We start from the raw sequence: 16,771 nt of genomic DNA, 5'->3' as shown, positions 1-16,771 counted from the left end.
GTTTAGAACTACTATTCAGCTGGTGTAAAGTTAGCAGGATAACCTTATCTGGCTATTACATAATCAGATATATTCAGTGGCGTGTGGCCATTCCACTGAATATCCCAGCCAAGTTAGCCGGACACGTTTATCCAGCTAATTTGCTCTGCTGGATAGTGGCTGAATAAGGACCCTTGTATATTCTAAGCAGCTATAAATATTAATATATTTTACATATATAATGACAAAGCATATCTGGTGATTTTAAAAGTAAATGAGAAAACTCTGTATGAGAGAGCCCAAAAAGACTGCAGTCATATACTAAAACGTTTTTATATATAACTGCATGTCAGGCACAAAACAGCTTGCAATATTTATTAATACTATAAAAGTATCAAAATAATGCCTTCTAATGCAATTACTACTTCTAGAAAACAAGTTAACAATACTGCATTAATTAAATAAATACATTAGTATAGCCTCGGTGGGAAGTTGTCAGCTGTGTAAAGCACCATTGCCTTTGGGGATATGCACTCATTTTACATGAATGGCGCGTCTGAACCAAAAATGACCTTGTATAAGAATACCTCTAAAACTTTTGAAAATTTAGTTTACAAAAAAAATGGCTTTCTTTGCTCCCACGGGCCCATGCCACTGATTCTTGGGGCTTCCCAGGCAGTTCTGATTACCCTATAGCCCCCCCCCCCCCCCCCCCCCCCCCAAGAAACCATGAGGCCCAGACCTACCCAGCTGGTCTAAGCCATGCCCAGTGGGACCTACCTGGGCCCCTCTCTCCCCTATTCTTAAAAATTTGCCAGGACAGGGCATCTCCATAAACGCCAGTGGGCGTTCCAGAGAAAGAAATGGGCAGGAGCGATATCCATTTGCTCCTGCCTTGCTGCAATACTTTTAAAAATGATGCTGGTAGCCCTGAGGCCAGTACCAGAGTGGCCAAAATCACTGAGCCAAAATAATGTCACATTTGTGCTGGCCTCAGGGGTGCCGGTGCTATTTTTTTTTTATGATCACAGCGGGGCAGGAGTGAGTTGGCATTGCTACTGCCTCTTTCTTTCTCCAGGACACTCACAGAAGGGTTAAGTGGGCGCTGTAAAAACCCCTGGCCCCAGAAAATGTATGAGGGGCAGGAGGAGAGTCAGAGGGGCCTGAGAAGGCCTTGTAAGCCCAGGCCCCACAGTTTTCTTCTGTGGGTGGGAGAGAAATTGGAGGGACCAGGGAGGTCCCAGCTGGGATTTGTTCTGCCCAGCCTGGTAGGCCCAGGCCCCTCTACTTTCATGGGGGGGGGGGGAGTTTAGAGGGCTTTGAGGGGGCCCCATTTCAGTTTTTTTTGCTTTGTATTTTTTTCTTTTATAATGTTTATTTTCGTCCAAGAAATGAACCAAACAAACATTGAAAGAACCAAAAAAATGACCTCCCCCCACCCCCCCCCCCCCAAATGAAAAACTAATCAAAACAAATTTATTTGGCTGCACATCCCTAATTGCCTCTGTGTAAGCTTATGGATCTGATTTAGATCCAATCATAGTCAACTCAGATTTTCAACCTTCTGATGTAGACAAAATTTGTACCAACGATAAGTGTGCTGTGAATAAGATACTCAAACATTTTTGAAAGCTGGAAATGTTTAGTGGGTATAATGCCAATCTGAATCTCCTATGTAATAGTAATTTGTGCATGGTCATGATAAACTAAAGTGACATTTTTTTCTTCTTTTCTTACCCAATAGCATCAACAACAGGATCCACACCAACTACTGAGAAAACAGCTGCAACCACTACAGAAATACCTACAAAAACAATTCCAAATACTACCACCGCTACTACAGCAACACCTGTTACTACTACTACTACAATGTCTACAGCAACAAAATCTACAACAACAACTACACTCCCTGGTACAATCACAACAGGGACAACTACAACAACCTCAACCACAGGAACTACCAGAGAAAAAACATCAACACCAAAAATAACTACTTCAACTCATTCAACAACTACAACCATGCCATCAATTTTAATAACAAAGACTACGCCAATTATTCCTGCAGCTTCTTCATCTACAACATCAGTAATAACCACAACACATGCAGTCACTGCAACTACAAAAACTACAACACAAGTAACTATCGCATCAAAAACGCCCTGCTTTTGCCATGCCTATGATCGGAATTTTTCTCCTGGTAGGTGACTGTGTATACTGCTTTAATATTTAATAAAATAGAAATGGTAGCAAACCAACTGAGGGATGCATCAAGCCATGTTAATGCTCTAACCCACTTTATATTGTGCGATATTGCCGCGATAGAGCACTATCACATTATATCACGCAATATAGGTGATATGTTGTAACTCCCTACCTAGATACCCTCCCCATTACAATGACATTCTTTGCATGCGATTTGCATGCAAAGAAGGTCATTACTAGTCAATTTGATGCAAATATTTTAGTGCTGCCAATCGGGAAGGTGGTCAGCCGCAATAAAATAATGCCACCTATTTGAAATGTGTTAGATGTGAAGCGGGAGGTCTGGGATCCTAATGCGGGTCCCTAGGCTCCAGCCGCACATTTAAAGCAGCAGGAAAAAAAAAAGTCAGGGTAAACCGGGTGGCTGAGTGGGGGTCAGTGCTGACCCCCATCTCAACCCAGGGCCGCCAGTAGAGGCGGCCCTGACTACCTCCCCAAAGCACAAAATAAAATGTAGCCCCAGCCCTGGCCACCATACCGATCCCCCCAACCCCTCAAGTGACATTGACAGCCCCCCAAATTTCAAAAAAAAAAAAAAAGTCCTGGTCCCCCCAAACATCTCCCCACCACCAAAAGGAAAAAGATTTTGTGTCTCCACCTTACCCCCTCTCTCACATCTCCCCATACCTAAAAATGGATCTCACATTGGGGCTGGATTCACCCTTGCACCCGGCCGGTCAGTACCATTTTCCAAAATGGCGCCAACCTGACCTTGCCCCAGCCCTGTGACTGGGGTAAGGGTCGGGGACTGGACCTGGTCACATGGCCGTTAAAGGGTCGCTCGCTTTGTTATTTTTGTTCTATGATGCTTGGTCGCAAGACAAAAGAATGCAATGCTTTTTCATGGGATGGACCCCCACTTTCTCAGCGACCCCCCCCCCCCCCCCCAGCGATAGTGGGACCCCCCCTCCTGTGATAAAACATCTCAACTTAGTGCATCCAGGGGAAAGTCATTAAACACTGATAACATTATTTATTTTAAAGTTATGTCAATAATTATATATTTAATAATTGGACAGTACTAGTCCACTACTTCTGTTAGTTTATAACAAATGTGCAATATTAACAGGTAAATGATTATAGCAATCACAGTTTTGGAATATGAAATAATCATGTTGATAAATCTGCTTCAAACTCCAGATGAATCTCACTATATGAAAATCCCACTGAAACATATTGTTGAAACAGTCATTTTTAAATATATACTAATGCACATATATTTAGCTATTCTTTTAGGGGTAATTTTCAAAAGCATCCCTAAAAGGCTAGAGGATGGGAATAAATAAAAAAGCTAAACGGGCACGGAGCGGCAGTTACTACCCTTAAGAGAAACGTGGGGGTAACCTGCACGGAGTGGCAGTTACTACCTTGGGAAGCTTGCTGGGCAGACTGGATGGACCATTTTGGTCTTTTTCTGCCGTCATTACTATGTTACTATGTATTTACAGAATCAAACAAGATTGCCAAAAGTACCGACAATAACATTAATATAAGATGCTTATTTGTACTATTGACCATTCATAATAGGCTTCATCATGGGAGCAATGACGCTTTATGACTCGGCCTTATTTATAATCATAGGTCAGTTAGAAGTGAACATATATTTTTTTCTTTTTTATGCTATGTGCAATTTCAACTCAACTTAAGTCTAAATGCTGTTATTCTGAGTTGACTCTGAAGCCTCATGTTCTCAACAAGCCTGACATGGGTCCAAGTTTCGAACTAAGCAGTTCTTTTTCAAGGGCTTAATGACAGCATCTACAAAATGGAATACATGTATTAAAACGTATATCGAAATCCATTTATTGTAACATATTCATCAACTATTAAATATGAAGTGGGCTATCAATCTCCAGCTTAAAAGGCAACAATTCATGCACGGTCAAGATAACTTACTGTAGATGTGTTCATCAGATCTTGAACATGGCGTTTCCGCGTTCTTTTTCCTGTGACTGCACCAGAAATACCAAGCTTATAAATATGCAGTAGTGGTGAATGATGTCAGAATTGATATCAATGATGACTAGTTTTAAGTTAATGTGTACCATTCAATAGCTGAATTTAGACCGCCGGAGGATACTGAATTGAGTCTATGGATCCATTGTTGTTCCTTGTAATTTAGAATGGTTTGACTGTTGCCTCCTCGTGGAGTGATGTGGACAAGTTCAATAACCCGCCATTTAATATCTTGAAAAGTGTGATGATATTGAATACAATGGGAAACAATCGGGGCTTGAGGTTTTGAAGTGGCAAGGTAACTACGATGTTCTGTAAGTCTTGTTTTAATAGAATGTTTTGTTCTCCCTACATAGAGAAGAGAACATGGGCATTGCAGCATATAGATAACATTTGTGGACAGACAATCTGTATGATGGTAAGCTGTGTGGGGTTTGCCCATTGGATCTGTTCATTGTGTGCCAGTAATGGCTTGATTACAAAAGGTACACTTTTTGCTTGGCCAATTGGTTTTTGATCACTGCTGGATGGTATCTCATATAGAAATGAATGAATAAGCATGTCCTTAAGATTTTTCCCCTGACTATATGCAATGGTGGAACATTCGGAAAAAATTGCATGCATTTTCAAAACTGGCCAATGGTGTAAAATCAACGCTGAAATCTGTGGTGCCAGTACTGAATATGGTAAAACGCAAGTTAATGAAGGTCTTTCGGAGTGCGTGTTGTCTAGAAGTAGCCATTCCCATTCCACATTAAAAGCTTGTTTATAAGCTGACTTGAGGTATTTAACTGGATACCCTCGTTGCAAACATTTTTCAAATAACTGTTGTGATTGTAAAATAAAATCAGCTTTGGTATTGCATAGGCGGCGAAACCTAAGAAACTGACTTACTGGTAAATTTTTTCGCAAATGAAACGGATGGAAACTGGAGAAGTGTATTTATTTGTTTGTTTTTATATACGATATTCGATCGAGATATCACATCGGTTTACAGTGAACTGTTAGGTCAAATAAGACATAGGCTTCTTATTTCTTACAAATTAACTTTTTTCTTACAGATTAGCCTAATAATGGAGGAAACGTCATGGGGTGACTAGACATTAACAGAGTAACTGAGGAACTTACAGAATAACTTTTAGATTTACATAATAAGTTAATAACTGAATTAATATAAACAGCATAGCTGTACACTTAGCAAAATAACTTACAAACTTAGAAATTTGCCAATGTTGGCGGATATTAATGAAGTGCAGTCTTGGCGTTCTGGGTACGGCATGATTTTGTTTTGGTGGGCAGTGGGGGGTAGGCGTTAGGTGTCTGGGGGGAAGGCTTTTTGAAAGAGCCATGTTTTCAGATGTTTTTTGAATATTTGGATTGAGGGTTCGGTTCTAAGTTGTGTTGGAAGTTTGTTCCAGAGGGTTGGTCCTGCCATTGATAGGGCGCGTTCCCTAATTGTGGACAGGTGTACACATGCCTGTTGAATCTTGCTCTATTTGTAAGACACATTGGGGCTCCCCTAGTAACCCCCCATGCACACCCTAACCTGCCCCCACTCCCATCCTCACACCCCTATAGCCCCTCCTAGTGATCCCCATGCACCCTCTAAGCAGCCCGCACTCCTATTGCCCACCTAGTTACTCCCTACACACACCTTAACCTGCCCCCACCCCTATCTTCACACCTCTGTAACTGCCCTAGTGACTCCCCTAAGCATACCCTAACATGCCCCACCACCCCAATATTAAATGAAACTCAGGGAATAGTGTCCCCCAGGTATCCCCTCTCCTCCCCCAAATGTATAAAAAAAACATTAGAATGCAGGGAGCTCCCCTTCCCATAGCCCCCCAAAGCTTTACAATTAGGTCGCCCCCTATCACCAGGTCCAGTTGATGCCATTTTTCAAAATGGCACCAACCTGACCTTGCCCCTGTTATGTGACTAGGGCAAGGTCTGGGGATTGAACCTAGGCCACATGATCTGAAGCTCAGGGAGGGCAAAACATTTCCATGGGTTAAACAGTGATGGACTCAACAAAACAGGGTCTTTGGAAATTGCCTCCCCTATCTGCGGGCATGTACAGTCCTGCTGCACCCATACTTGCACCTATAGATAGAGGAGAATTTGATGGAAGTAGAGTCTTGGTGGAGTTAGCACTTCCATGTGTCCTTTTGCATTTATGTGGGAAAGTACCCAGAAAAATAACAGGTGGAAATCTGTGTGCGTACTTTTTCCAACTTATTTTTCAAAGAGAAACTTTTCCCTTTTAAAACTGCTGTAAAGTCTGTGGGTAAACAATACTGCAGATGTTATGCTCCCATGCACAGTTTGAAAGTAGCCCTCTTTATGTGCATGCCAGCATGAGTCCAATGTGGGGGGCAAATTTGAAACTGCTGTAAAAGTTTGATTTTGAACATGTGAGGTTGATGGAGACCGTAGGTACACAGGTACCTGCAAACTTTATGCCTGCTTTGTGGTATAGTTCAGTATACACAGGGATATCAAAATGAAACCCCTAAGCATGCATTTTCTTCCCCCTCTCATAATCCCTCCCCAGGCCCACCCCTTCTAACCACAGGCAAACGTTTGCGCATTGTGAAACAGCACACATACTTTAGGCTACTAGGGCACAGGTGGCAAACTCTGGTCCCCGAGGGCCACAAACCGGCCAGGTTTTCAGGATATCCACAATGAATATACATGAGAGTTAGATCTGCATGCTCTGCCTCCAATGTATGCAAAACTCTCTCATGCATATTCATAATGGTTATCCTGAAAACCTGGCCTGTTTGTGGTCCTCGAGGACTGGAGTTCGCCACCCCTGTGCTAGGGGGGATGGCCAATGTTAGTCTGGCAAATTTACCCAACTAATTTATTTATTTAGTTAGGAAATTCTTTTAAAAATTGCCCTCCATATCTGCACACACTTTTTAAATGAGAGAGTGCTCATGTTAGTAGATTTCATGGGATGGATTTCTGTGAGCTTATTGAACTGTTAGGTCACAGACAGATACCTCATAATAGAACCTGTGGCAAATTCAGACTCTTAGTGCCTTGTTTGATCACGCTTCAATGGCATTGCCAATAAACATGAGATAATATCTAATAAAGGTTTAAATATATACCTCAAAATGTGATGGCAACATTTATGCAACATGAGATTCTAAAATATTAACTTTAAATTCTAACAAAAAACAAAGAAAAATTCAAATGTTTTTAAGCGTAGAAATGAGTATTCTTCAGAGATATTTGTTTTATGTTCTTTCATTTCAGTTTTATGCACATTTTGCCACCTTTTTATTCTAACACTGATTTTCATTTGTCATAGGGGACACCATATATAATACAACAGATGCTTCTGGTTGCATTTTCTTTGCAAAATGTAGTGAAATATGTGAAGTCAAGAGATTGCCGGGGCCATGTGCGTCAACAACTTCCCCAGCATCTCCAACAATCAGCCCAAAAACAACTCCAACTATTCCAACAACCCAACCTAGAAGTCCAACAACCAGCTCAACCGTCAAGACAACAAGCTCTATACCAGGATGCCCACCAAAGCAGGTAAGATAATGTAGAGGTCAATATTCAAAAGCTGTTTAGATGGATAACTCACAGGTTATCCATCTAAATGGCAAATTTTGCCATATTCAGCCACCTATCTAGCTAAATTTCAGCTGGATAGGACATTATTCAGCTCTAATTTAGCTGGATAAAAAAGGATGTTAAAGTTATCCAGCTAACTTAACCACATTTCAGAAATATCAGTCTAAGTTATCCGGCATTGTATGGCAAAATAACCTGCTGCTTAACCAGATATCTTCAAAAGCTATCTGGTTATGTAACCGTCTCTTTTTCGTCAGTAAGGAGGCCCAGACAACTGATCCGTAAAGATAAACTTTTATTGCCAGCAAGATGCAGCTAAGACAACGGCTTAGTACAACTGCATGCCACGCCCCCTTTGGAGCAAACCTTTATACATTTTTACAGCTCTTATCTTTCACACATGCGTTCTGGTTTTGCTGAACAAACAATTTACAAACTGCTGAACAAGCAATAGCTAGCGTGGTCTTTAGTAGGTGTAGCTTATGATCAGACTATTGTTTCGTCATTTAATTGACGGGTTAGACATTTTACGGCGGCGTTCGTATTAATACAATACAAATTATTATTCCAAAATGGAGTTACGTTTCACTAAATGTTAGTGCGTGAGAACGTCAGTACGTCACTGCGCATTAGGTTCCGTTTGCGTTGCAAATGTTAGTAAATCAAGATGGTTGTGCGTTTCACTGCGGGCATGGTGCGACGAGAAGCGTCTCCGCTGTGCAGTCTTTAGGGGTTCATGGAATCGAACTCCTTCATTCCCCCCTTTGATACTTCAACGGTGATGGGAAGTAGAAGTATCATTCATAGCTGTTTAGTAACTGAAACGAGAAGCAAAAATTAATACATAGAAGTTTCAGTGGACCCTAAAAGGTTGCCAGGTCGTTGGTTTCTTCACGGGTTTGAGACGGGTGGACCCTAATGGTGTCACCCCCCTTTGTAGCCCGGCTTAACCTAGCAACCAGATGGTCCAACGTGGTCGGTTACAGTTTAGTATCAACATAATCTTCTTCGTCATCAGAATCAAATGTGACATCAGAATCAGATGATTCATTAGAAGTGGGGAATGTGGAAATAGACACATACTTATTGATCATCATGACATGAGCAGCTGCTCTGCGATCAGCTATGGTTTCAATCATGGATCGTAGATTTCTGAAAATGAGAGGTAAACAGAGAGGGAATAAAATGCAAGATAGAATAAAAAACAGCAGTGAAATGAGTATATCTTTGAGTCCTGGAATCGAAGTAAGCCAATTTGGTAAGGAGCCAGTCCAGTCAAGGACACCGGTCCATGTTTGCACAGGAACGTGGGCTAGACGGATCATTCGATCAGTGATCTCTTCGATGACTTTACTTTTATCATCAACCTGTAAACAACAATTAGAAAGATTAAATTTGCCACACACACCTCCTTCTTGAGCTAGGAGGTAATCCAAGGCTAATCGGTTTTGATATACAGCTGTGATAATTTTGGTGTTCTGCTTGGCGAGGATATTGAGAGCCAAGGCAGAATCATTGGTCAGGAGTTCCAACACTGCTTGCAGTCGGATGATGCGGTTTAACATATAGATTGGAGTTCTATATCCATAAGAACCATCTTCAGCCCAAGTGGCAGGGCCATAGTATTGTACAATTCTTTCAGGAGGCCACTCCTGATCTTTCCAATCTCCAATAGAAACTTTAGTAGTTCTACGACGCTTGTTTGGCTTCATAGGGCTATAGACAGGTACACCTAATGTTTCTCCAGCGGTGATTGGTAAAAGGAAGAAACTGGGCCGAATGGTGGCCAGGAAACAGGTGCCATACCAGTTGACTGGTAACTGTTCATAAGCCCTCCGGCCACAAACAAAGTAGTATCCATCTGGAGCAGCGAAGAGAGTGGTTGGCACCCCAGCAGCAGTCCATGTTTTGTTTAAAGTTGGTTCTGTCCATAAAACAGTGGGCATAGTCAAATTCTCTGTTTGCCACCAGGTGAATTTGGTTATGTTGGCAGTTAGGACTCCCGTACATGGTGAATTGCCAACAGAGGTGGTGTAGATTCGGGAATGTTGTCGTGATATACATTGTCTGCCAATAACATCTGTTTGGAGAGCCCACTCGTATGGATGCGTCTTTCGTTTGTAGGATATAGTTGTATTTAAGTGGTCGATGTCGGTCTGGAAGACCTCTTTGGCTTCCCAAGGCCATTGCTCTCCTGTGCCTGTGCCTCCGCAGACAAAGCAATTTTTAACTTCGAGAGAGAGAGCTATGTTCTCAGCCAGATTCACAAACATATTCTTTGCTTGATTTGAGAAGGCATGCTTTTTCAATTCTTCTGATACGTGGGATATCTCATCAAAGAAGGATTGATAACCAACCACAGTTGTCTGGTGAATAACTGGGCGAGGCTTGTCTCTACGCTGGGTGATCGTGATGTAAGTCATTGGATCTTTCCCAGTTCCGTCGATGCCAAATCCCCAAGTATCTTGCCAGGGGGATCCTTCACCACGTATTGGCCATTGCACGGAAACAATATTACCAGTTACTGCTGTTAATCTGCCAATGCCGTGGCAGCCATGATAGCCTCCTCCTGTATAGTCACATACTAGAGCCCAACCTGACAAAATCAGGTCCCCTTGACACGGTGCCCAACTGGATGGGTTGGCGGCTCGGTTGTACGGGCAAAGGTACTTGTGGTTGTGAACATAGGAGTCTTTCCAGGATTGAGATCCACAATGAAGGGCATTTGGATGTTTATCAATTGCTTCGCATGCGTCGAAAGTGATGGTAACGCTTGACCCACTTCCCATGAGAATTTTTGTTGAGTTGATATAATACAGGATTCCCTTCCCTTCGGGAACTATATTGGAGGTATAGCTTTTTGGCAATCCAGCAGTTAGGGTGATGTTGTAGTACTTGGGAGTTGTTGGCGTGTGACAAATGACCTTGTCACCCTCTAGGCATCGGTGAAATGCCTGATATCCTTGAGTAGTATTTAGTGCGCATGCAGGTTGCGTTGCACAAGAAGTGGGTGGCTGAGATTGGTGTATAATGGTGGAGACAACCTGGAATCCATCTGGAGTTGTAGTACGGATTGATTTGATGCATTCTGTGCAGTTCTTGCTTAGTGGCAGGACAAGAGATGTAGTTGAGGAACATGAGATTAGTAGAACGACTTGAAAAAGACTGTGTCTCATGGCAGGTGGTATTTGGTAGGCAACTTATGCTTTGCCTGGTTGGGAGATCAGTTGATTGATTCTGAAAGGAAGAAAAATGTATATGTTAGTACTCTTATGGTAAAGTACTGAAGTCATTTACACTGGACTAATTTGCTGCCTGTTGTAAGTGAACTTTAACTTGTTGTCTCCTATACTGGAGACCTGCCAATTGGAGGCAGCAGGTTTCAAGCGGGTCCAGTGAATCCATGAAGGGCATTCAGAGACCTTTACAGCAGTAGGAGTAGTTAGTAACACTGTGTATGGACCCTTCCATCGCGGTTTGAGGAAATCTGATTCATCCCAGTCCTTTACCCATACAGAATTTCCAATTTGAAATGGATGAACTGGGGTCAGCAAGACAATTGGTTCAATGTCACAGGTGTAATTCTGGATGGCAATGACTGTGTTATATAGTCCTTTGAGCTGGTTACTAAGGGACAACTCCCCTTGTATCTGCAGCAATTCAGGAAAAGAGGGGAGAGGTGGAGGTCTTGCATACATCATTTCATAAGGGGTCAGACCGGATCTTCTTGGACTACACCGGACATGCAGCAAAGCTAAAGGTAGAATATCTGGCCATTTGGTCCTTGTTTCTTGGCATAATTTAGCTATCTGATTTTTCAGAGTTCTGTTAGCCCGTTCAACAGCTCCACTGCTTTGTGGTCGCCATGCGCAGTGCAGATGCCATTTGATACCCAGAATTCGACTCAGTTTTTGAATGACTTCACTGGTGAAAGCTGGTCCATTGTCTGAATTTATTTGCCTTGGTAATCCGTAGCGTGGTAAGATTTGGTGAAGGAGCAGAGACACAACTTCCTTAAGCAGTCTCGGTTCGTGTCGGTGTTGCTTCGATCCAGCCAGTATAAGTACAGACTGCCACCAACATTGCTTTATAGCCTTTAGATGGAGTCATGTGAGTAAAATCAATTTGACAAACTTGAAATGGTGTAGTCCCTCTTAGAATATGTCCAGGTATAGGACCAGGTCCGGTTCTAGGATTGTTTCTTGCACATGTGATGCATTGACTGATAGCATGTTTTGTTAATTGTACGATTTTATTGATGTAGTACGTTTTCCCAACAGTTTTATTAATGCATCTCGACCCAGGTGGGTTTTGTTGTGGGCTTCCTTGACAATAGTCCAAGCTAATGCTTCAGGTATCCATATTTTGTTATCTTGCAGAATCCACCAGCCATCGCGGTTGTGGAGCTTCTCAGTCTGTGCCCAATCATTTTCTTCCGTAGAATAGGCAGGAGTTTCTGTTGGGAATTGTAGAAGTGGATAGGTTGTAATTGAGGTGTTTGATAAATGTGCACGGGCTGCTTCTTTCGCTGCTTTATCTGCCCATTGGTTTCCTTTTGCCACAGGATCTGATTTTCCTGTGTGGGCTTTACAATGCATAACAGCTACTTTCTGTGGTGCCCATACAGCATTTAGCAGTTGATGTATTTCGGACGCATTAGCCAATTGCTTTCCTTCGGCGGTGAGAAATCCTCGTTCTTTGTATAAGGCTCCATGTACTTGGATGGTGAGGAAAGCATATTTGGAATCTGTGTAGATATTCACAGTCTGTCCTTCTGCCAATTGCAGAGCTCGAGTGAGAGCGATTAGTTCAGCTTTTTGTGCTGAAGTCCCGGGAGGTAGGGATTCAGCTTCAATGATGTCATCCTCAGAGACTACAGCATAGCCAGCGACCCGAATTCCATCAACAACTTGGCTACTTCCGTCAGTGAATAGAGTCCATGCCCCTTGCCAAGGTTGATCTCTCAGGTCTGGTCTACTGGAGTGTACGGTGGTCATGATTTCTTCACAGTCATGGGCAACTGGTTCAGGTGCCGGCATAAGAGTGGCCGGGTTCAAATTTTTACTGTCTTGTATCTGAATTTCAGGTGTTTCACACAGTAAAGCTTGGTATTTTACAAGACGTGAGTTAGTCATCCATTTTGGTCCATGCGTTTCTAGTAGTCCTTGAATGGTGTGAGGAGTTGTTATGTTCAGGGTTTGACCAAAGGTTAATTTAACTGCTTCTGGAATGAGTAAGCATGCAGCCGCAATGCTTCGAAGACAACCTGGCCATCCTTTTGCAACATTGTCCATTCCTTTTGACAGATATGCAACAGGTCGCTCCCATGAGCCTAGAGTTTGAGTCAATACCCCAATGGCCATTCCTTTCTTCTCATCAACGTATAGATGAAATGGTTTCATGACATCTGGCAATCCCAGAGCAGGGGGTTCACTCAAGGCATCTTTTAGTTGTTTTAAGCTTGTTAGTTCATGTTTTTCCCACTGAAAAGGCTGAGATTCTGCCTCCTTTCCCCGCAGCTTGTCGTACAGGGACTGGGCAATAACAGCATAGTTAGCAATCCACAGCCTGCAATATCCAGCAGCTCCAAGGAACGCTCGGAGCTCTTTCTTACAAGTGGGTACAGGTTGACCTCGTATTGAACTGGTACGGGATATTCCAAGACAACGGGTACCTTCCCGGATTTGGAAGCCCAAGTACTCTACTTCCAGTTCACAAATTTGCGCCTTCTTTTTACTTGCACGGTATCCTTTTGAGTACAACGTCTTTAGCAGGTGGAGAGTGGCTACTGCACATTCGTGATACGTTTCACGAAACAACAGAAGGTCATTCACATACTGTATTACTGGCCCATACATGACTTGGTACATCTTCAAGTCTTTTGCCAGTTGCTCCCCGAACATCGTGGGTGAGTGCTTAAATCCTTGCGGTAAGCGAGTCCATGTGTACTGCTGCTTGATTCCAGTTTGTGCATTTTCCCATGTGAAGGCAAAGATCTTCTGGCATTCTTCTGCTACTGGAACGGAGAAGAAAGCATCTTTGAGATCAATAACACTGTACCACTTGGATGTAGGGGAAACTTGAGCCAAGATTGAGTATGGATTTGGTACGAGGGCTACTAGATCTGCTACTTGATTGTTCACTTTCCGTAAATCTTGTACAGGTCGGTAATCAGAAGAACCGGGTTTCTTTACGGGCAACAGAGGGGTGTTCCACACAGATCGGATTCGCCTGAGAATACCCAAATCATACAGTCTTTGCAAGTGTATCTGAATTCCCTGCCGGGCCATATATGGAATGGGGTATTGAGGTTGATTGATCACCTGTGCATTCTGTTTCATTTCTATCCATATGGGGGTAGCGTCGATAGCTATTCCTCCCGGGTTCTGTTCGGACCACACCTTGGGCACGTTATCCATTAACTGTCTTCGTTGTTCGTTGAGGGGAGTATTCACTTCATATCGATGTTGAGTGATTTGTTCGACAACGGGGAGATGTAGCCTCCATTCCTCTTGGAGTGGACAAATGAGAGAGACTGGATTATTAGCAAAGGATGCCTTGATTTCACCGGTGGGCTCGAATTGCAAGGTAGCTCTTAATTTACACAAGAGGTCTCTCCCTATGAGTGGTACTGGGCACCCCGGCACGTAAAGGAATTGATGGGATACTAATTGTCCTCCAACGGTCACCTGCCGTTTCTGGAGAAAGGGGGCGACTAGTGGCTTTCCAGAGGCTCCTACTATGGAGATGTTTTTCGAAGTTGGTGTAGTGATGGCTGTGGTCATTACAGATCTTTGCGCCCCCGTGTCTAACAATCCTTTAAATGTTTCAGCTCCTACTCTTATTTCCACCAGGGGGTCAATGGGAAGTTCTCCCCTGCTTAGTCATGCTTCACTGTCTTCGCCGGAAGTTTCGCCTACGGCCATCTGCCATTCTGCTTCCTTAGGTTTGGACGGAGTATATCCTTCCTGCCTTGTATGCAGGGACTCCGGACACTCAGCCTTCCAATGCCCTTCTTGTTTACAATATGCGCATTGATTGGTTCCCAATGGCATTCTTCCGCCTCTAGACAATCCTCCTCTATTTGCTCGTCCTCTTGGCAGCCCTCTAGAGGGCGATCTGCCTCTTCCTCGGAGTCCGGGATACCCGTGATACTGCCTGGACGGGTTCCCGAAATTAGTTTCTTCCAACGCTGCGGCTAACAAACTGACACTTTCTCTTAACTTTCTAGTTTCTTTCTTTTCCTTCATGTCTCCATCCGGTTCTCGGTTTACATAAACTTTATCGGCCATGGCTTTTAATTGGCTGATATTCATTCCCTCAAACCCTTCCTGTTTCTGCAACTTCCGGCGAATGTCTGGGCAGGACTGCCCAACGAAGCTCATCAGTATAATGGATTGGTACTTGGGATCCTCTGGATCAAACAGGCTGTATTGACGATATGCATCCATCAATCGCTCCAAAATGTTTCCGGGAGACTCGTCTCTCCTTTGCACCACGTCTTTGATTTTTCCCATGTTCACAGCTTTCTGCTTTCCTTTCTTTAAGGCTTCAAGAAACGCAATCTGATAGGCGGCGATGCGCTCCCGCCCTGCCGCGGTCTGGAAATCCCAGTTGGGGTCTGCAGTCGGGGCTAAGTCTCTCACTGCGTCGTCGGGACGTCCATCTGACCCGGCTCCTAATCGGGCTGCCTCTTCCATGTTTAATTGTATTTGTCGGCGTTCTTCTGTGGTAAAAAGAATGGAGGCTAGATGCCGAACGTCAGCCCAGTTGGGATTGTGGGCTGCGAAAATGCCCCGTAAAAAGTCTATCATCTGTTCTGGTTTTTCAGCGTATGATGGCCCAAGCTGTTTCCAATTGAAAAGATCGCTGGATGTAAAAGGTATGTAAGTGAATAGTTTTATTGTTTGCGTAGTGCGATATTCGTTTTCCTCAGTCGGGACTACAGGAACTACGGTTGATGTTTCTCTAATTGGTAATTGTAAACTTGTTGCGGCTTGAGTTTTACTGCGAGTTCTGTCGGCCGCGGACGGCTCGCTGCCGCTTTCTACCTTTGCGGTTGCCGCTTCAGGTTGTTCTTCTCGTTGTTCTTCATGAGCCGGTGCCACTCTAGGATCGGCTTGCGCATTGGAGGGGACTTGGGGACTCGGTGGCGTAGGATATGTGAGGGGGCAACTAGGGGCATATGGTGGCGGCAAGATATTTTCAGCGTCGGGCAGTGCTGCGGACGGCAAGGGTTTAATTTTTTTTTCTGGAGTCCGTGAACTCCCTTGCACTACAAATATGGCCGCCGCTGATGACGCATGCTCTTTAGGTTCCAATATGGCCACCTTTCCCTTTCTCTTCCGGTTTGGGGACTTCCGGTCCCCCATCTTGCGTACTTGAGTTACCATTACAAGGGCGGCTCCCTCTACTAGCTTTTTTGCTCACGCCGGAGGATTTTCAATAACTGCAATCCAAGCGGTTATGTACGGTATATCCTCAGGGCAACCCGGATTCCCTTCTCGTATAACTATTTTCTGGACCCTTGTGGCCGTTTGGAAATTGAAAGTTCCTGCCGGAGGCCAATTTACACACAAACTGGGCCACCTATGGGTGCATCGTTGAATCCTTCCGGGCTTTGTACATTTATGGTCATCGAACACCTCGCTATAGTGTTCCGTCATGACTTTTAATGGAGTCGAACCGCTCCCTCCCATCAGGATAGAATTCACAGACAAAGAAGGGAAGGGAAGACGGATAGGTAAGGGGTCCGTATCCGTCAGACACAAAAGGTTCACAATCGCCCCGACTAGGACGCGGTCAGCCCGGCCTAGAACTGCGAGGCCATTCACTCTCTTTCACACAACAAGAAACCTATTCCCACTAACATATGCTTTACTTGTAATTTTTCCTGTTCATGCGCGTGGTCTTCGGAACGTAATTCCTACTAGCACACTGCGTGGGGTGTGATCAAGGCCCCCTCGGTCCG

At 43.8% G+C, this 16,771-nt stretch overlaps 1 protein-coding gene across 1 annotated transcript in view; it reads left to right on the top strand.

The window, feature by feature from the left end:
• The window catches only part of LOC115079488 (mucin-5AC-like), a 180,235-nt gene that overhangs the window by 128,347 nt on the left and 35,117 nt on the right, over positions 1–16,771 (top strand). Inside the window, exons 32-33 of the mRNA XM_029583112.1 lie at positions 1,724–2,176; positions 7,526–7,758. Of these exons, the coding sequence (XP_029438972.1) occupies positions 1,724–2,176; positions 7,526–7,758 (686 nt within the window). The remainder of the gene's footprint in view (positions 1–1,723; positions 2,177–7,525; positions 7,759–16,771) is intronic.

This window comes from Rhinatrema bivittatum, chromosome 17 (genome assembly GCF_901001135.1).
Source record: "Rhinatrema bivittatum chromosome 17, aRhiBiv1.1, whole genome shotgun sequence".
NCBI classification, from domain to species: domain Eukaryota; kingdom Metazoa; phylum Chordata; class Amphibia; order Gymnophiona; family Rhinatrematidae; genus Rhinatrema; species Rhinatrema bivittatum.
Note: the sequence above shows the minus strand (reverse complement) of the source record. Positions and strands in the feature narration are given on the sequence as shown.